This window comes from Ursus arctos, unplaced genomic scaffold (assembly GCF_023065955.2).
Source record: "Ursus arctos isolate Adak ecotype North America unplaced genomic scaffold, UrsArc2.0 scaffold_24, whole genome shotgun sequence".
NCBI classification, from domain to species: Eukaryota; Metazoa; Chordata; class Mammalia; order Carnivora; family Ursidae; genus Ursus; species Ursus arctos.
Window position 1 is genome coordinate 6,859,784 of NW_026622919.1, and position 20,061 is coordinate 6,879,844.

Below are 20,061 nucleotides of genomic sequence, written 5' to 3' on the forward strand. Positions count from 1 at the left end.
AAGGGCCACAATCGTCTTAGATGTTTCCGTAGTCCCAGAATTTAGAGAAGGTGATGCGCCAGGCCACGGGCCAGCAAACTATAAATTACAAGAGATAGTAAATATTTTAGGCTCCATGTTAAGAAGAAAATCAAAGACATTTTGTAGCTACTTATATGATAAGGGAGAAAACAATCCCCACACATTTTTGATTAACAAAATTCAAAATATTATATTTTGAATATTATATAATTTTTCTGTTGTACAGGTCTATTACTGAGAAGAATGGAATTCTTTGGGGGGGCAACACTTTATTTAACTGAGGTTCAGAGTTAGTATTCTCTACTGTCAAAGTCAGTTACAAATATTTGATTTTTTAAAAATCCATTAAAGAATATAAAAGCTATACTCAGCGGCCATACAAGGCAGCAGGTCAGACGAGGCTCACAGGCAGTGGTTTGCTGGCCCCTGTGCTAAGCAATCAATGCATTTTTGAAGGTGGAAAGTAGAAATTTGAAAGGGAGAAGAAAGGAAGGTAAAGGCTCCTGATCTGGGTGTATCTGTCCGTGGGCGCACAGGGCCCCTCGAGTGTTGCCACATCAGCAGCTTAGAGCCAAGAGGCAGCGGTATTGCCCCTGCTGCTTTGAAATATGAGGCCTTGAAGCTTTGGAAGAGGGAAAATGCACAGCACAGCATAGTTTAGGACCACTGGAGATGAGTCAGCTTGGGAGCGGGGACCACTCTGTCACTGCCCCACATGGCTGAGGTGGCCCTGAATGACAGCCTCAGACACACGCCCCTGTTCCTGGCAGAGGCTCTGCTGCTTACAGAGGGGGCCTGATGGAGTTCATTACTTTGCCCCTGGGAGTGGGTTCCTGGGTCTGGGGTCGAGGCTGTTCAGAGACGTTCAGACACGGTAAGACCGGCAGGTGGACGACTGCACGTTTGGCAGAAAGGCCTATTCCCCCCCTCCTTTCCCTCGGGTGAGAGACTGGTGCACCCAAGACGGGAACGCAGGCCTCGGGATGACACGCGTGGGACCCACACCGCCCTCGAGCTTGTGCGCGCTCCCACGTGGCCTCCTTCCTATTTCACGCAGGGCCCACCTACAACTCGGTTTTCTCTGCAGATCCTAAAGACAACGAATGCCCCCGAAGTGAATCTCATTTGAGTATTGAAATGCAATTACCTTTCAGAAAATCAGATTTGGAGGGGGAGGCGCCTGGGTGGCTCAGTTGGTTGAGCATCTGTCTGGCTGTTGATTTTGGCTCAGGTCCTAAGATCGAGCCCCACGTCAGGCTCTGCACTCTAGGAGGCGGAGAGGGGGCTCTGCTTGAGATTCTCTTTCTCTCTCCTTCTCTCTCTGCCCCTTCTCTCCTCTACAATAAATAGACAGATCTTAAAGAAAAAATCAGATTGGTTTCTGCATGGCTCCAAGCCTTTTTCCCACTGCTCTCGGTCTCCTGAGATGAGGGAGAAAGGCGCCTGTGCTGCCAGGTGGGGTTGGGGGGAACATCACTACTTCAGAAATACCCTCATTCTGATGCTCGGCTTTGAGGGGTGAGCAGCTCTGACCCTGGCATGTTCCGCTGTACCGCCCTCTGTATCAAGCCTCAAGTGCTCCCAAAGGATCCAGGAGCTGCTTCCTTCAGGAAGTTCCTGGAAACATGGTCCATTCTGGGAGCCTAGGCTGCCGCACCCTGTTAAAGTTAACAGGGCGAAGGACCACAGGCACAGAGCGTCTCGGGTGCCCCTGCCCGGAGAGGCGCCCCATGGAGACAGGGTTTAGGTACAGAGCGCAAAGCTGGGGTAGCCGTCAGCCCCACCTGGGGAACGTGGCCTGCCACGTGACTGCCGCCCGAACCCCACAGAATTGTCCAGAGGAACCTGGCTTGGGCTCTGGGTGAGACACCTGGGCTCTGCCACTTGCGCCAAGGCCTGTCTTTTAGTCCTTGCCCTAAATCACTGAGATCCGCGGAGAAGCCCTCCCGCCCGTGACCCAGCCGGCAGGGAGCGTGCGGCACCCTCGTTACGGCCGCGGTGGACGAAGTTAGACGGAGCACGCGATTTAGTACAAGTAGTTTATTTCTCCCCAGGCGAGGGCCCGCATGTGTTGAGCAGAGGCGAGCCCACCTGGCTCCTTCAGGAACCACCCAAAGGATTCTAGTTTAGTTTACATGCATTAAAAACGCTACAGTTGCCAACAGCCAAATGTTAAGAAGCAACATCTTGACGTCGCGGGGTTCCTATCTGCATGCGACGTGACCATACACAGACATGTTTATGGTACACGGTACTTCTAGGTTAAAGCAGGTGAGGCAAGAGTCCGGGCTGCCCTGGGGCCCTGTTCTGTCACAGAGGCTTGGCTGGGTGCTGAGAGCCGCCCTGCTGTCGGCGTTCTGATGGGAAAGTGGCTCATCGAAGATGGAAATGGAGCCCTTGTTCCCAGCCAGGTCACCCCGTGTCCCTGGCTTTGGGTGTGCAAGGCTGCGGGGGCGTCAGTGTTGTGCCCTCTGAGTTGACAGGAGACTAGAAGCACCAGAGACCCTAAGCCTGGATTCTCAGCAGGCAGGATGGTGGGTCATTATTCCCTCCTGGCCAACGAGCTCCTTCTCACGGAGCAGGGGCAGCTCAGGGGCCCAGGACAACGAGATGGGTACAGGGTTGGGGGGGGATGAGGGAAGAGGCCTGTCTCAGGTCAAGACGTGACCGTCCCACTTGGCTAAAACCTTTAAGACAAACTTGCTTGAAGACAAAAGGGAGGGGAGGTTCACCTGGGCAGTCCCCAGAACAGGGGAGTGCGTTCAGCTGTCCCTTTTAGCTTCTCTTCTGTCTTAAAGGGCCTCCCTCCTTGAATGGGATGAAGCCACATCCCCGTCAAGCAGCAGCCTGGGACAGCAGGTCTTACTGACTTTGTTTAAAAATCCTCCCTTCCTCCAGATCTTCAAAGAACTGGCTGACGCCAGCAAAACCTGCAGAAGAACGGTACGCAACCCAGGCGTAAGGAACGAGCCCCAAATCCCTTGTAGAAACTGGATGTGCTAGGAGTTGCAAATCTTTGGATAATCAAAATGTTGAAAACACTGGGGGTGGGGGTGGGGCAAGAGTTAGTGTCGCTTTCAAAGTGTCTATTAATACCTGAGACTGTCCCTATCTGTCGTGAACAAACACAGCATCGATTCTGGAATGGAGGAGAGAGGCAGGGGAGAGTGGCAGATGGTGGGTGGACTGTCACCCACACTCCCACCGGGTCCCCCTGCGGAAGCCTGCCGGGGATGTGGCTGTGGCTCTCCCAGCCCTGGAGCCACCCCCTGCACGGCTCTCCAACACCTTTGGCGCGGCCGAGCACCCGGGCGCGTTGCCGGCGTGGACAGGAGGGCAGAAGAGGGAGAGGCTGGCCCGAGTCACGGGTCTTCTGTCTGCCTGGGCCTTGGGTCAGGAAATCTCAGCCGAGCTCAGGCTGATTCTCCCTGATGCCGTCTGCAGGCATAGCAGCCCGCCGATCCCGTAGTCCTGCACCCAGCCTCCAGACGCCTTTGGTTTCTAGTAAAGAAACGCAGCTTGTGTTGGCATTCGTTAAAAATCAAAACGGATCAAGGAGGCAGGAACCTTTGCGGCGAGTGTGTTAGGCTGGAAACTCATTCCCGTAGTGTCTCAGATGTTCATCCGCCACGGACAGGTAGGTGGCCCTCATGCTGGGAGAATACTGTGGGAGACAGGGGGAGGGTACGGTCAGAACAGGGTCACACGGTACAGCTAAACCAGACGCTGTGCTCGCAAAGGTGCGCGAGCTTCTCGGGGAGTGGGAGCGGGGCCAGTTTTTGTCACAGGCATTGTGGAGACGCTAGAGGGGCTTGGGCAGGCTTTGTCACTGGTGATGCCTCCAGCCCTGGGGCCATCAGGACGCCTGGCTCCCAGCCTCAAATGCAAGATGCACACACAGACCAGCCACCTTCCCCCTGCTATGACTGCTGCGACCCCTCCAGGGCACACCGACGCCGGGGACAGCGTCACGGTGCACCAGTGCACTCGTGAGTGGGCTGACGGCACAGGGCCCTAGATTCAGAGACCCTCGTTCAAATCCCAGTAATGCAGCTTACATCCCATGACCTGGGCTGAGGCTCTCCAACTTCTGTGAGCCTCTGTTTCCCCATCCACAGGAGGGACCCGGGAGCCCTCAGCAGTCACAGTGGAAGGATGGAATGCTATCAGACAGGTGACACCCCTCACACGGCGGTTCTCAAACTTGGCTGTGCATTACAGACACCTGGGAGTCTAAAAAAATCCTGATGCCCAGGCCATTCCCACCAGTATTTTTTTTTCCATTGGGGTAAAACCCACATCACATAAAATTCAGCATCTTGAAGTGCCACCAGCATTGTTTTAAAGCTCTTCCAAATGCAGCCAAGTCGGAGAAACAGTGACCTAACGCCAAGTTCTCGACAGATGTTAGCCAGCTGCTGCTTTGGAGGGAGATAGGGCTCCCCACATCACCACATCTCATATCCCAGGACCTGCTTCTACATTTCTCTCTCTCTCTCTCTCTTTTTAAAGATCTTATATATTTATTTACCAGAGAGAGCGAGAGAGCACAAGCGGTAGAGGGAGAGGGAGAAGCAGGCTCCCCACCGAGCAGGGAACCCGATGTGGGGCTTGATCCCAGGACCCTGGAATCATGACCTGAGCCGAAGGCAGACGCTTAACCATCTGAGCCCCCCACGCGTCCCTGCTTCTGCATTTGAACGGGCTCCGGATGCTGCTGGTCTGCTGACATGGAGCAGCGGGGTCAGCAGGACCCTAAGTGTCTCCTGGCTCCAGGGAAGGTTTGGGGGGGGTTCAGGTCCAGGCCGTTTATACCAGAGGGGGAACACATGCTCCCAGCCAGTGGGCGCTCAGGGGTGGAGATGGTTGCTGGCACTCTTTAACCCAGCGGTTCTTAACCAGGCGTGATTTTGTCCCCAAGGGACATTTGGCCATGTCTGAAGGCATTTGTGGTTATCACAACTGGGGAGCAGGGAGCAGGGGGGGGGTGTTATCAAGGGGGTAGAGGCCAGGGATACAGCTAAACATCCCAGGGAGCCCAGGACAGGCCCCTCCTCCAGTATGACCTGGCCCACCATAGTGTGGCGGGTGAGGAAGCCTGGTTCTCCACGGGGCTTCCCAGACCTGTAGCCTCTGCTTTGCTTGTGAACACGTGAGAAATGCAAAGCCCCGGGCCCCACCCCAGATTTCCCCGAGTCACAAATGGGGCGGGGGGTGGCCTGTGTTGCAACAAGTCCTCCAGGTGATTCTGATGCACACCCGCGTGGAGCATCTCCTTGAAGCGCTATTTCCAAACGTCCTTGATGAGGAGGGTCCTCTGGCTGCTTGATACACTTAGAACTTCCCAGGAGCCTTCCTGGCATCATCCACTTCGGGGGTTCTGGAGTGAAGTCCTGGTGCTGGTATTTTTAACAACTGCCCGGGTCATTTTTGTCCATCAAGTCTAGGACATGGTGCTGGAGTGGACACGAGGGGTTCCTCGAAAGTAGACCTGGGCGAAGGCACGTTTCCAGCCAATGGAACAGGCCGTTCATTCTGACTGCCTTGCTTGCTATCAGCCCCTGGAGTGAAATCCCCGTGTCTGTCCCAGAAACGGGGCTGGCAGAGGGAGGGATCCATCCAATCGTCACACTTGCCACTTGCCCAGTACCGATGAATGTTTAGAGCAGGCGCAGGGGGACAGCAGGGAGTGGCCAGCCGTGCTGTTGTTGGGGTGGAAGTCTGCACGCTTATGCTGGGGGTTCCTTGGTCAGCAGCATCCACCGATGCCTCTTCGTGCCCCTTGCACGGCAGGAGGTGGGGGGGGTCCACCCCAGGGTAGGTAGAGCTGGGTGGGGCAGGGCAGCCAACTTGGCCAAAGCCATGAGAGTCCCTGAGCAGGTCCTAACTCCAGGGAGGAAAGTGACCTCTGTCCTTGAGCCTTGCAGATAAGGCCAGCTCTCGATGATCGCTGCTAATGGCAGAGAGAGTGGCCTGGATCTTTCAGAACAGACGGTAATCCAAAAATCATTTTTACTTGGCATCACTGTGCACGGAGTAATTCCTCATTCACAGCAGATTTCCCCCTAATTATGTTTTGCTCAGATTTTTAAAATCAATCTGCATTCCTGGGTCTATAGCAGCTGGGGGGAGGAAAAGGAATCCAGGAGGCTTCTGGGTAGAGAAAGTCAAGTTGGGATTTAAGAGGTACCTACTGAGAACTGCCAGCTCCGACCAGCCCCCTGTCCCTTCCTGAGGACCCCAGGAAGCAAGGGCTAGTCCTGGGTCTCGGGCTGTGTGTAAGATAGCACGTGAGGTGCTCTGGGCAAAAACAGTAAGGTGGGATCATGGCGGGAAAGATGGGGGGCTGGTCAGAGCAGGGGCTCTCAACCACGGCGCTGAGGACATTTGGGGCTGGATTATTCTTTCTGGTCAGGCTGTCCTGTGTGCGGTAGGATGCTGAGCCCCTGGCCCTGGCCCCCATCCACTAGATGCCCGTAGCACCGGCCCCCCAATTGTGACAACCAAAAATGCCTACAGACAGGCCAAGGGTCACCTGGGGGCCAAACTGCCCTTGACTGGGAACCCGCTCAAAGGTGTGGCTCGAAGGCCACCTGCCTGAGCCCCCCCTGCAGGTTGCGCACCTGCTGATGACAGAGGCTGGGTCTCCGCCTCTTTCCCGGGAGCACCACATGTGTTCGGCGCTGACTCACTGGATTTGTGTGCCTGGTTCTCGGGGCCCAGGCATGTGTCACTGACCCCGTGTCCTGGAGTCCAGCCCTTCTAGTGCAGCAGCCGGACGGCCCCTTCCAAACCCCCAAATTCAAACGCCTTGTCCAGCCAGGGGGAGGCAGGGCGCCCCCCCCGACAGACACCTGGCTCCAGAACTCTGTTGCGTACCCATCCCCACCGCAGACGTCCGACCTTGTTTTCCACCCCCACCCCATGCCCATTTCATATAAATACCGTAGCTTGTGGAGAAGGTGGGCAGAAGGACGAAGGGGGTAAAATCAGCATCTCCCTCTTAGAGTACCAGCGGCCTCCCCCCGTTTACAGCGACCAAGATTCCAACGCTCGCCACCATCGTGAGGTGTGTGCTCTTACCATCCCCATTCCACAGGTGGGGAAACTGAGGCACACAGAGGCGAAGCGCTTGTCCAAGGTCACAGAGGTACTAAGCCACGAGCTGGGTGTGAACCCAGGCATTTGGCACGGGAGTCTGTGTCCACATTCTACTGTCTCTACTTGCAGTCCTGTCCCCTGCGACAGGACAGAGCCTTTTCTCTCCAATGCCGCCCCCTCACGCCACCGGCTCCTGACCCAACGCAGCGTCCCGATTCCCTGGCTGCAGGTGGGCGTGGGCACGTTCCTAGGGACGGCAAGAGCCGGGCAGGCTTGAGGGAGGCTGATGTCCCAGCCACCACAGGGGCTCCATGTTGCAGCCCAGGGTGAAGGGGTAACGCCATCGAGAACCTAACAATTTCTCTGGAGCAAAAAGGGACGCTCTCTTCTTAGAATATTTCGTTTAGCAAACTTATTACTGTAAATTATTTCTCGGTCCCTTTGAGATGTATATAAACCTTTTTAAAGGCTAAATCGGGCTCTTGCCAGCTTTACAATCCAGGAATGTTTTCTTAAGGGTCTGGGAGGCATGTCATTGGAAGGTAAGCATTGAGGAGGACTGCCCCTATCACTGTGGCAATTAGGGACACTGATGGCCACCCTAATCAGCAGGTACTTAGGATGGCCTGGTGTGACAAAGGTGCTGTGGAGTCTTGCTTGGGGGCAGGCTGCCCTGGGGTGAGGGCGAGCTTTCTGTCTCTGCAGTGTCTTCAGCGGACTGCCTGTGCTGTGCGTGGCAGTCTGGTCCCATAACTAAACTGTTTCATCTTTTTCTCCCTTTGTGGAGCGGAGTCACCGGATTGGCAGGAGGTCTTATCTTTAATCATTTCTCTACAAGGGCCACAGCTGTGATTTTGCCCGGAGAGCCCAGGTTACCGTGGGAGGAGGGGAGCCTCTTCCGATGAGGGGCACGTTCTCATAGCGTGGGTTCCCACCGAAGAGCATGGCCTGGTTCCTGCGGGCGGAGGGGAGAGCTCAGCAGGGGGAGGCCTGGGGGTGGGGTGCTCGGGTTTCTAAAGGAGGGGCCCGGGGGTGTGTATGTGCGAGCCGGGGGATGCACACGGGCCACGGAGGGAGTATGGGTAGGAATTATCAGGGAAAGAGCGCTCGGGGAGGCCCGGGGGGGGGGGGGGAAGCAGCCGCTGGGGGGCGAGGGGCCAGTGTGGGCTGGAGAAATGCAGCTCCTGGGCCCTGCGATCTGCCCTGAGGGTCTGTGGTGAAAGGCTTGGCATCTACAGGGGTTCTTCCTCCAGCAGAGGTGATGGGGTGGCTAGATGCACCCCAGAGGCCTTCCCCCCAGGTGCCCTGGGGCTGCAGTGGGGGGATCACTGCTGGCCTTTGATGCCTTCCTCCCAACCCGGCTCTCTGGACCCTAACATTCTGTCCTTGGATCTAGCTCCCTGGGAGGGGGCAGGTGGGGGCAGACCCGGGGAGCCCCGCCGTACATGTACTCGGAGACCGGGGCGTTGGAGATGGTCTGAGCCGGGGGCTGCAGGCTGGTCTGGCTGCCCAGGCCACTGCTGTAGCTACAGAAGCTGCGGAGCTGCCCCCGGGGCGGGTTGTGAGCGGCGATGCGTCGGGCCTGGGGGTTGAAAGGGTCATCGCTGTCGATGTCATCATAGTCTCTGTCCCTAGAACCACACACAGGACAGAGTCGGCTGTGAGGGCCGAGGCTCGGAGGCAGCGGGATCCTGGCCTGCTTCCCAGTCTTTGCTCCCAGGACTCTCTGGCCACATGGGTCCCCTTCAGGTTCCTCTGCCCTGTCTCACTCAGATCACTCCACCAGTTCCCAACTTCATGCCCACCTCCTCCAGGCAGCCCACCGTGCTGACCCCATCACAATGACCCTCCCTGCTCTGCTTCCTTTTGTCTGGTCTATCCATAGGCATTGAAACACCATCTCATCTCTACGTCCTCATAGAGAATGCAGGTGCCCCACTAACAGTGCTACAACCTATCCTTGGTATTCTGGGGGTGCCCCTCCAGCACCCAGAGCCCTCCTTATCTCACACCACAAAGTCCTGCAGAGGAAGAGAGGACAAGCAAGAGATGCCCGGTTGTGGTATGACACTGTCACCATCCTCAGCAACGCCCCTTGGAACCTCCTTTTGGGAGCCTATCTGGACTCTCAGGGAAGCTTCTGCAGCAATCCATCCAGCCTCTTGGGGCTGAATACCCGTGCCCCCTGCTGCCATCGTTCATCCCAGATTGTCACCCCTGGGCTCAGTCTCAGAGCAGAGCTTCCTGCAAGCTCTTCCAGGAAGCCCCCGGGCAGCCCACCTGGTAGTAAAGTGCTTCCAGGCCCTCGGCCCCGCGCAGATCATGGTGGAGAAGGCCAGGGCAGCCAGGAGGGAGAAGAGGCCGAGGTAGAGCAACCCCTCGATGCCATCGTAGCAGACGCCAGCAAGGGCGTCCAGGTAGTCCTGCAGGAGGAGGAGGGACACGTGGCTGGAAGGCAAGTCGGGGCACAGCCTGGGGTCCGAGCGGGTCTCCGGCGGCTCATCTCCCCAGGCCAGGGCTGGGGATCGCCTACCTTTCCCCACCCCGAGCACTTTGTACGGCCCATGAAGGGTCCACACTCTTGGGCCCAACAGAAGGGGTTCTTGGGTTCACTCCATAAGCAGGTGCTGACCATCTACTGTGTGCTAGGCACGCGAGGGTCAGCTCTGAGCGAGACAGACACAGCTGCGGGGTGGGGAAGCCAGACGCAGGGGCACTTACCCTAAGACCAGCATGGCAAGAAGGAGTGGGTTGTGCCTTGCGCAGATGAGGGAAGGGGACAAGCGGGGCATGTTCAGGAGAGAAAAAAGGCTGCAGGAGACAGGAGGGAGTGGTGGCAGGCCACGCTAGGCCTCGGGCCTTGCAGGCACGTGAGGAGTTTGCATTTGATCAGAAGGTGATGGGATATGATGGAAGGGATGTGACCCAGCTGGCTTTTCCAAAGACCACTGTGGCTGCTGTGAATGAAAGGTCATGGGAGGTTAAGGGGCAAGAGAAGGGGGGGCAGTCAGGAGGCCATGGCTGTCACCCAGGGGAGCGGGGTGGTGCTCGGATCATGGTAGAGGTGGGGGAAAGAAAGAGAAGTGGACGGATTCAGGATACATTTGAGAGTCTAGACGCTAGGATTTGCCGAAGGATTGGATGTGGGTGGTGCGGAGGGAGCGAGGGTACGTGTTCTTGGCTCCGAAGTCAGAGTGCCAGGGTCCGAAGCCCTTGACTTGAGGGCTCTGGAACCTTCAGTGAGCCACTTCATAGATCTATACCTATCTATCTATCTATCTATCTACCTATCTATCTATCCATCCATCCATCCATCCATCCATCCACCCACCCACACGTGCACACAGTTTCCTTACCTATAAAACTGCCTGGGAAATAACATGTATTTCACAATATTAACAGCGACACCTAATATGAACTGCACAGAACAAGGTGAACACTTGTTCTCAACAAATGGCAGCCGGGATCATCCTACGACCCTTCGTGCTAAATCCGCATGGGCTGTGAGAAGTGTCCACGTGCACTGGCTTACTGCTTGGGGGGAGGGGGGCGCACATATTTCCAGAATGTTCCCTGCATTTGAGGCTGTCTGGTATTCCAAGTTCTTGGAGAGGTGACCCTGGCAATGAGCAGGGGATGTCCACTCGCAGCCAGGGAGATGGACGGGTTGACCAGATGGCCGGGAGTCTGGACACTGGAAAATAGCCTCCTTCATGTAGGTCAGGGTCTCCCTCAGTGTTCTAGAGCTAACCTGATCCAATCCTCCTATCCCAGCCCCCATCCCCTGCTACCTTTCACTGACTCTCCCTGTCTTAGCTACTTGGGAGAATCAAGAAGCCAGACACCCGTTCCGCCTTCCTGTTGTCCGGCTTCAACGTCATGCCGGGGCCCAGAGGGAGCCCCGACAGTCACTCTCCTAGCCCCTACTGGCTGCTCTCTGGGAAAGTGTGGCCTGCCGGGGTGCCCCCCGACCCCCACCACCCCCGTCCCGCTTGCCACCCAGGCCCACGCCGGCACCTTGTGCAGCCCTCGGCAATCCAGCATGGCTGTCAGCTGGTGGAGGCCGGACTCCGACGAGTTTAGCAGGAGCTGGATTCCGAGCAGGTCCTTCTGAAGCAGCAAGAGGCAAACACGCAGAGAGGCCGAGAGGCCGACAGTGAACGGCGGGGGAGGGCTTGTGGCTAAAACCACAGGCAGCAGCGTGTGCAAAGAGGCCAGGGAGCGCGCTCCACAGCCCGGCTCTGTGAAGCCCCGGGGTTCAGGAGGGGTGAGGTGCGGGCAGGGGGAGGGATGTCAGGGTCCAGCTGGGGCGCCCCCTCTTCCAGCACAGATGCTGTGGGAGGCAGCCGCCTTACCTCGGCCGTGGGGAAGAGGGGCACGGCGAACTGCAGCAGGCCGGCCACCTGGAGCTGCATGGTGGTGAGCGAGCGCTGGAAGATGGTCAGCGCCTGGCCGGGAGAGACCGCAGCCCGGCCTTGAGGCTCCGCTTCCCACGGGAGCTGCTCCCCCGCAGCCCTGCCCTGATTCCCGCCCTGCCCCGCGTCTCTTGGGCTTTCTGAGCGCTGCACAGTCCTCTTGCTTCCTGCTACTCCGAGTGTGGTCCCCAGACTAGCAGCGTGGGCCTCCCAGTGAAGGGACAAGCACCCAGCTACCTACATGTGCCAGGACTTGGGGTCCGGGGGGGGCGAGCTGACTGAGGGGGCTCGGGCAGGGTGGGCGTACCTGCTGGAAGGGGCTGCTTCCGCTCTGACCACAGTGTAGGTAGTAACGGGTCACGTCTGCAAGGCAAAGGCATCAGCATCAGGCGGGAGCTCACAAGTGACCAGGCCCTCACCGCCCTCCGGGGCCAGGCCAGTCCTCAAACTCCCCAAGGAGGGCGCTTCTAACAGACGGCCCAGAGGTCCAGCCGGACCTAAAGTGTGGGGGCTGGGGGTGGGGGTGGGGGCAGGTGACGACAGGGCTGAAAGGTCCGGCCGGCCGTGGGCCTGGTCTGAGTATCCGGAGCGCTCCGACAGCCGAGGCCCCGAGGGTTCGTTACCTGTGCGGATCTGGCCCTCGGTGACATTCAGGATGAAGGTGTCAGGAGCTGAGCAGAAGTCGCCGGTGCCCTGAGCCACGGAGAGACGGGGAGGGGTGGAAGAAAGTTCTGACACCAGGGCCCTGCGTGGAGCTGGTGCCCTCAGGCCCAGCCACTTGGACCTCTCCGCTCAGTCCTCCCTGGGCTGGAATCCTGGTTCTGCCCCTTCCAGGCTCTGTCACTTTGGACAAGTGACTTACTCCTGTGCTCAGCTGCCTCCTTCACAGCACGGAGAGAAAAACACGACCCACCTTGCGGACTGATCTACGCCAAACACGCGGAAAGGTGACTGGCGGAGGGCAGGCTCTCTGCAGCATTAGCTCTTATGCTAGTCCTTTTTTTGTTTGTTTTTTGTTTTTCTGTTTTGTTTTGTTTATAATAATTTTTATTATGTTATGTTAGTCACCATACAGTATATCCTTAGTTTTTGATGTAGTGTTCCATGATTCATTATTTGTCTTACGCTTTTCCTGAATGCTGCTTCTGGGACGGACCTCGGGGGCCCCAGCGCCCGCACCATGCGTGTCGGGGAGTTACTGCACCATGGCCTTTGTTCATCTCGGTTCTATTTTAGGCCTTGTTGTTATCAAGCCCTACATGCTTTCAGGGTGCCAATCTATGAAGCATCCCCCACACTCTCTTCCTAAAGAATTATGTTAGGGCCACCTGGGTGGCTCAGTCAGTGAAGCAACTGCCTTCGGCTCAGGTCATGATCCCAGGGTCCTGGGATCAAGTCCTGCATGGAGCTCCTTGCTCAGCAGGGAGCTCCGACAAATAAATAAATCTTTAAAAAACCCCACTATCAACAACAAAAGAATTACGCTAGCATTGAATCCATCTCTGAGCTTGTGGGTACACGTCCTGCTCAGGAGGAGCTGGGGGACTGGGAAGAGTGGGGGGGCTGCGAGTTAGGGGACACAGGCTCCGGGCTCTGCTACTGACCAGCTGGAGGGCCTGGACCCCACAGCATGACCTGGAGAAGTGACCGCTAAGGGCCTATGAGCTGTGTGGGAGCAGAAGCCCACCCTCGGACTGGTGGCAGCAAGGACCCATCCTCTGAGTCAGGCCCTTCTCAGGTCCAGCCTGGGGGTCCAGGGGGGCCACCTGGTAAAGGAGGCCTCCCATCTTTCAGAACAGCCAGGGGAAGCTCCGGTCCTCCAACCTGTTCCTCGGGGCTCCCCAAGCAGGGGACCCCTCCCCAGGGCCCTGCAGCACAGCTGGTGCCCCGTCCTCTTTTGGGAGCGGCGGCCTCAGGCTCCACGCTGGAGCTTCACGCGTTCATTCCCTGAGTCAATTAATATTTATTTAGCACCTACTGGATGCCACGTGCTGTTCTCGGCATGAGATACAGGTGCGAGCTGTATCATGGTGCTTATGGTCTGGAACATGTGTGTATGGGGGGTTAGGCAATAAGATGCCCCTCTAGACCCAGAGCTCCCACAGAGCCACATCTGTATACGCACGCACGCATATCCACACGCACGCACACAACCACATGCTCAGGACCGCGGGAGAATTGCTCTACATGCAAATCACTAACATACATCAATCAGACTGATTCATTAGCATAAATCAGAGCCACAGGACCAGCAGGCCTCCCCCTGTCGCTGCAGTGGTGAAGAGGGAGGAGCCAGATCTGAGTGGGGGAATGGGAGGTCTTGGGAAAATAAAGAGGGAGGCTGCCATCTTGGCCTGGGTCACCCCCCAAAAAGTTTGGGATCCGAAGAGGGACAGGAGGTCCCTGTCAGAGAGGCTCCCCCAGGGATGCTGCCTCCCACCCCACTCAGGCCAGGTCTGCCCTTCAGACCCTTCAGTGAGGATCGAACTTTCCTGTTCATGGAGACAAAGGCCTGTATGTGCACTACTCACACAGTGGGGATGGGGACGGGGGAAGGGGCAGGGGACACTGAGCACAGGAGGAGAAGCCCAGTGTCAGCCAGCTGAGGCAGCTCCGGAGAGCTGGTGACCCTCTGAAGGTGTCCCCCTGTGCCCCTCACATAACGACATAAACGCATGGCAAACCGATGCAGTTGCTGCTTATTGAACATTCCCTATATGCCTCCCGGGGTCAACCGACCCACCTGATCCACCCACAGTCCTCTGGGCAAGCGCGGCACTTCTCCCCATTTTACACTCGAGGAAACTGAGGTCCGGAGAGCGTCAGAACTTTCCCAGGGGCCTCCCGTTGGGAAGGGGCGAGGTGGGGGGACATGGACCAGGCAGGAAGTTCCAGAAGCCACCTGCCTCCTCCCCCACCCTGACTCAGTGAGGTGGGCCCGGCCTCCCCCTGGGTGGCTGGATTTGCAGGGAGCACTCTGCTCCGTTGCCCCAGTGTGCCTGGATGACCCCTCCCCACTGTCGCCGGCCTCCACTGTCCCCTTCCTTCTTCTCTGGAGCTTTCTTTCCTCTCTGCCCTCAGCTCCTCACCCGGTCAGGGCAGTCAAGCGGGTAGGCAGCACGGCTGGGGTGGCCAAAGCCCAGAGCTCAGCTCCGCAAACTCCTACTACTCAGAGCAGAGCTCCTTCCTCGAGGAGGTCCTCTCTCAGGGACGGGGAGGGATGCGGAGGGAGGGAGGGACTCCGCGTCTGTCCTCGGGCCCCTCTGCACTCGCACTCGAAGGGAGCAGGCCTCCCAGGGCAGGGGCAGCAGGACCACACAAAAGCTCCCACAACAGGCTGTGCCGGCCTGCCTCCCGCCCCACTCGTCCTCACCCCACTTGCCATTAAAATGCAGCACGCTCCACAGCCCTCTCAAAGCGGCATTCAGCTCCCGCACAGCCCTCTCTCACACAGGCCTGACTCAACAATTAGGGAAATGGCCTTCCTCGCCAGCGCGCTGGCAGCCCAGGGCACCCAGCTGGGAGACTAAATCGCCTCTGGGCTCCCTGAACACTGAAGCCAGGGGAGAGGGAGAAGCCCCCACGGGGAGGGAGCTGTCTCCCAAAGGGCCGCTCAAGGTGGCAAGCTGGAAGCCTCCCCTGCTTCCAGAAGGCAGAGGCTGCGCAAGGGGCAGGAGAGCCCCCCGAAAGCTTGCCTTGTGCAAGCTTCCCCGTGCTCACACTGGTCCCCAGAGGGGAGGCCGCCGGCCAGGCAGCTGTGCGTGTGGCTGTGGCCGGCAGCCGCTCCCTTGGACGACATAGCCGCTCAGCTCCCGATGACATCAGGATGCTTTGCAGCGTGACCTGGGCCCTCCTACCCTGCCCTTCCCTGCAGCTGCAGGGGCCCCAGCCCCTGGGACGTAGGCTCCTGCCTGTCTAGTTCTCCCTCGTGCCCAAAGCGGACACCGTGTGGCGGGCGGAGGGAACGAGACAGGAGACACCCACCCCATCTCCCTCCCAGACAAGCTCTGCCAAAGGCTGCTGTGAGCCAAGCAGCACCAGGGTCTGTCCATCCTGTGGGCACATGGAGGCAGACTGCCCCAGGCCAGAGGGACAAGCCAGCCGCCCAGTCCCTGCGAGAGGTGTGAGTCTGGGCAGGGGGCTTCAGGTGGGGCCCTTGTTCGTTCTTTTATCCCCACTAGCTAAGGCAGCACAGATGCAGGCCTGAATCAGTCTGGGGTCCCCTGAAATCCCCTGGTAAATCCTGCCCCCCCACTCACTCACGCACTCACTCACGCACACTCACCCACACCTCCCTGGTATCCATTCACACGGGTCACGGTGAGCTGCCTACAGACCGAGACGATGTCAAGAGCGAACATCATTGTGAACATCACGGCCTCCTGGTTTCTGGATCCTTGGACACCTGCCGCGGCCGAGCGCCGCAGAGACAGAGGCAGCTGAATGCACGGCTCGTGCACCGCTCGCCTGAGCGTTAGGTCTATTAACGACCAAACATACCTACGCAGGCAGCTTCCAAGGCAAAGGGACGGAAGGCAAGCTCAATGCCACAGCCACATTCCCGATGCCCAGGGAAGCTGGCCAAAGAGGGTGCTTCCGAAGCCCGAGGCTTCTCCAGCCTGACGTTTAGACCCCGCCCATCCCCATCAGAGCCAGTTAGTTCTTCACACCGGCCTTACAAGCAGCGGCTGGGAATGGGCCAATGGGGTGGGAAAGGGATCAGGGATCAGGTGTCTTATCTCGGCTTCGCCCCTACAGCCTCTACCTTTCTCTGGGTCTCGGTCCCCATAGGAAGGGCAAGGGGGCTGGTGCGGACGATCCAAGCCCTTTCGGTTCTGAGATTCTAGTTAGGGACAGAGACCGGAAGCTGGCCCTGCCCTGGGGGCTCTGGACAGGACACATGCACGTGCCACCAGAAAGACGGTCCTGGTCGGACCACCCCCACCCCCACCCCCAACTCACCACTGCTGCAGCACTGTCAGCGGCCAGAGACGTCCAGCTGAGGAACAGGCCCAGCGCCCCACAGCACAGCATCCTAGGAGAGAGGCACGCCAGTGGGTCCAGGCGCAGGCTGGCAGGTGGGAACCCTGTGAGGGCTGTCACCCCACCAACCTCCAGTGCCTTCCTCCGAGCCACCAGCCTGTCCCCTGTTGCCCCTGACCCTCCTGCAGTGGCCCCTCATATCAGCCTGCTGACTGTTGGGCGAGAGGTATGGAGCCCAGTGCCTGCAGCATGGGGCCCTGGGCCAAAGAGACACAGCACGAGCTATGAGGGGGGTTGATTAGAGACCCCAGAGGCTCTAATGCTTGGGCCACATTCCTTCAGCTGCTTAGCAGTCGGGCCCGGGGACGGTGGGGACACACGGAGGCAAGCCCAGTCCTTGCTAGGTATCCAGATGGTAAGTCAGCAGCTTCCGTCTCCCTCGGCTGGGGGCTGAGGAGGGGTCAGATGGCAGCTTCTGGGCCGCTGCCCCCCCCCCATGCCCTCCAAGCCTGGCCAGGCCCCTGTCTTTCTCTGATGGTGACGTTGTCACGCTGTCACCCCCCACACTTGTCTGGCTGTCCAGCCCGCAGGCAGGGATACTCACGAGGCCAAGAGACACCTGGAGCGCCTGGCCAGTGCCAGGCAGGCGACGAGGCAGATGACCAGGTCCAGGATAAAGAGCAGGAGGTAGGAAAGCCATCTGTGTGGACGGGGAGGGACGGTCACGGGAGGGGGAGGCGTCACCCCACTGGGTGCCCAGCGGGGAAGCCTACACAGCAGCCCCCTGCTCTGGACGGGAAGAACCAGTGTGCACGGCAGATGGGCTCTTCAGGGGCTCCCAGGGCTGCACCCCCAATTCTGCCTGAAGAAAGGGGTCACACTCCCCCACCCAGGCCGAGGGTCTAAACCAGCACTGCCGCCGAGAACTTGCTGCAGTGCCAGGCATGTTCGAGATCTCTGCACTGCCCTCTGTATCTGCCCTGCCCACGCGTGGCTCGGGAGAGCGGACATACGGCTCGTGCAACAGGGGAGACCTAGGTCTCGTCTCAGCTGCTTTTGAGTCATTTAAATCCCACTGCCACGTGTGGCTAGTGGCCGCACGCTGGATAGGGCAGGTCTACGTGGTCTCTCTGCAGCCTCCCCGCTGGATAGGGCAGGTCTACGTGGTCTCTCTGCAGCCTCCCCCAGGCACCTCTTTGGACCCTCCCGCTGCTTCGAGAACGCTCACTAGCATCAGATCAGGCCTGACACTTGCGTCCACAGATCTAAGAGAGCCCCTCAGACTGCCCCTTCTGTGATGAAGGCTCAGCCTGGCCGCCCTGAGGCCCCCCGTCTCGCCCTCCCAGCTGCCTGGGAGCCACTGCTTAGGACACGTAGGTTCCCTTCAGCAACATTTGTGCCGGGCACGGGGTGCCTGCATGTGGGGGGGAGGGGCTCATTCCCAGACCAGCAGGGAGCTCAGGTGGGGCAAGGGAGCCCCGGGCCACCCCTCACTCCTCAGGCCTTGCTGCAAACTCCCTCCCTCCCCGCAAAGGCAGTCACACACCAGCTGGCAGACCCTGCCAAGCTGTCTCCCTCCTTTGGGCCTCAGTTTCCAAACCTTTACCGCTGGAACCTTCTCAGGGTTGGGTGAAAAGTTAAATGTTCACTGAATGCCAAGGTTAATAAGGCATGCCATTGAGGGATCTCAAAGTCCCTGCGTTCCTGCTTCTCCAAAGCATGGCTGAGGAATCCAGCGCGCCTGAATTCCAAAGGCAGGGATCCCATCCCAACCAAAGCCCCGGGAGTTCCCTTCTCTTCCACACGGGATCCCGGGGCAGGGGGGGCTTACAACTGAGCGCCAGCCTCGCCTAGCAGCCACTGCCTAGCAGCCCTGTGGTGCAGGACTGGTGGACACAGGAGGCAGCGGGACAGACAAAATGGACTGCTCCAAGGCCTCGAAGAAGAACGTCTTTGGATCATTATGATTTCTCTTGATGCAAGAGCCAAATAAACTCACAGACCCCTCCTCTCCAGCAATGCTTCAATAACACCATCAGGAGGGTGAGAAGGAGTTTGGAGTGGGGGTGGGGGCAGGGGGGCGCTGGAAGAAAATACGAGGCTCCCAGAGAGAGACGGCATGCTGAAGCCCCCCTGGCAGCCAAGCAAGGTTCTTCCCGCCTTTGTGAGTGGAGGCTGAATGCCAAGAAAGGGGGCTAATGAAGACCCCCAACTCCCTGCCCAGAGCTGGGGCTTGGGGAAAGTGCAGGGCCCTCCCTCCACCAAGGAGCCAGTTTTCCTAGAATCCGAGTCATGGCAGGAAGGGATCTCAGGAACGTCTAGTGCTAGGACCCCATTCTGTAGATTAGGAAACAGGCCCGTGGGAGGAGAGCCTGGCCCAGGAATTCTGGACTCTCCCCCCCGTCTGTGAATCTTCCTGCAGGAGACATGGCCAGGCACCAGGCACCTCTCAAAATCCCGGTTTCTTGTTTCAGACCTAAAGGTTTCTTATTACCTCTCTCCCTGCTGTGCACACCAGCAGGGAATCAAGTTAGGATTGCCTCTCACTCACTCTCCAGGATCCCCATTGTGTTTCAATGCGTTTTCTCTGCATCCACACCTTGAGTTGTGAGGAGTTCCTGGAAACAGCTCTGCGAGGCGGATGTGTTTTCCCAGGAGCCCAGCGATGACCTGGGTTGTGTTTCTCACCAAGAACTTGGCTCCAGGAGGAGCGGCGCGGGCCCTTACTCCCCAAGCTCTCCTGGGTCCGGCCTCGGCAGGCGCCTTGGCCACACCCCTTAGGAACCTCTCAGAGAGGCTTGGCTTTTTATTGCTTCCAATACTTAGCCGGGCCTTGTATCAAAGTGCTAAAAACGATGAGCTTAGCTGGATGGCTCTGCTGTAGAATCATCTGGAAGGCAAAGATGGGGAGTCTGTTCCGAGGAGCCCCTAAGGCTAGTTAGCGCGAAAATGAGGCCTCTCTCTGTTCCAGGACAGCCCAGGGGAGAGAAGGAGCCGGCAAACAGCAGAGGGAGGAAGGCAGCGAGCACCACTGGTTTTCAGGGGCCTCTGGTGCTAACATCCTTGGACTAAGACTTTTCTGCCTCAGCCTGAACAAGGGAGATGGGGACGCTGCCGGGGGTGGGGGTGGGGGGTCAGAGGACACCCCTCGGTCACCCACACTGAAACAGCTGATACTGAAACAGCTGATATGCTCTGTCACCACCCTTCCTCCCATTTTTAATAAAGTCACCTTAAAAATAAGTCCCTTTTGATACGTAAACTCTGACTTAGTTCATCTGTTGGTGTCTAAGGCCCATGGGAGGCCCTTGAGTGTACCGAGTCCCGCTCCAGGTCCACTCACAGAGGAAGGCAGGTCAACACGGACACCCACTTTCCACCTGCCCCTGACCCCTGGGGAGCAAGGTTCTGAATGCTCAATGAACGGCCCTCAAATCATAGGACTAATCAGATGCCACTATTTTAGGTCACGAGTCCCAGCCTGTCCTCAGAGTCGGGAGTTTGTGTTGCTGGAGAGAAACGCAGTTCTGAACGTGAGCAA

At 58.1% G+C, this 20,061-nt stretch overlaps 1 protein-coding gene across 1 annotated transcript in view; it reads right to left on the bottom strand.

Annotated features, from left to right (window-relative positions):
- Positions 1–2,046: 2,046 nt before the first annotated feature.
- The window catches only part of TTYH2 (tweety family member 2), a 37,160-nt gene continuing 19,145 nt past the window's right edge, over positions 2,047–20,061 (bottom strand). The window contains 10 exon segments of the mRNA XM_048212382.2: positions 2,047–3,685; positions 7,999–8,077; positions 8,568–8,753; positions 9,403–9,545; positions 11,140–11,232; positions 11,478–11,570; positions 11,845–11,900; positions 12,161–12,230; positions 16,500–16,572; positions 17,125–17,220. Of these exon segments, the coding sequence (XP_048068339.2) occupies positions 3,605–3,685; positions 7,999–8,077; positions 8,568–8,753; positions 9,403–9,545; positions 11,140–11,232; positions 11,478–11,570; positions 11,845–11,900; positions 12,161–12,230; positions 16,500–16,572; positions 17,125–17,220 (970 nt within the window). The 3' untranslated portion in view covers positions 2,047–3,604.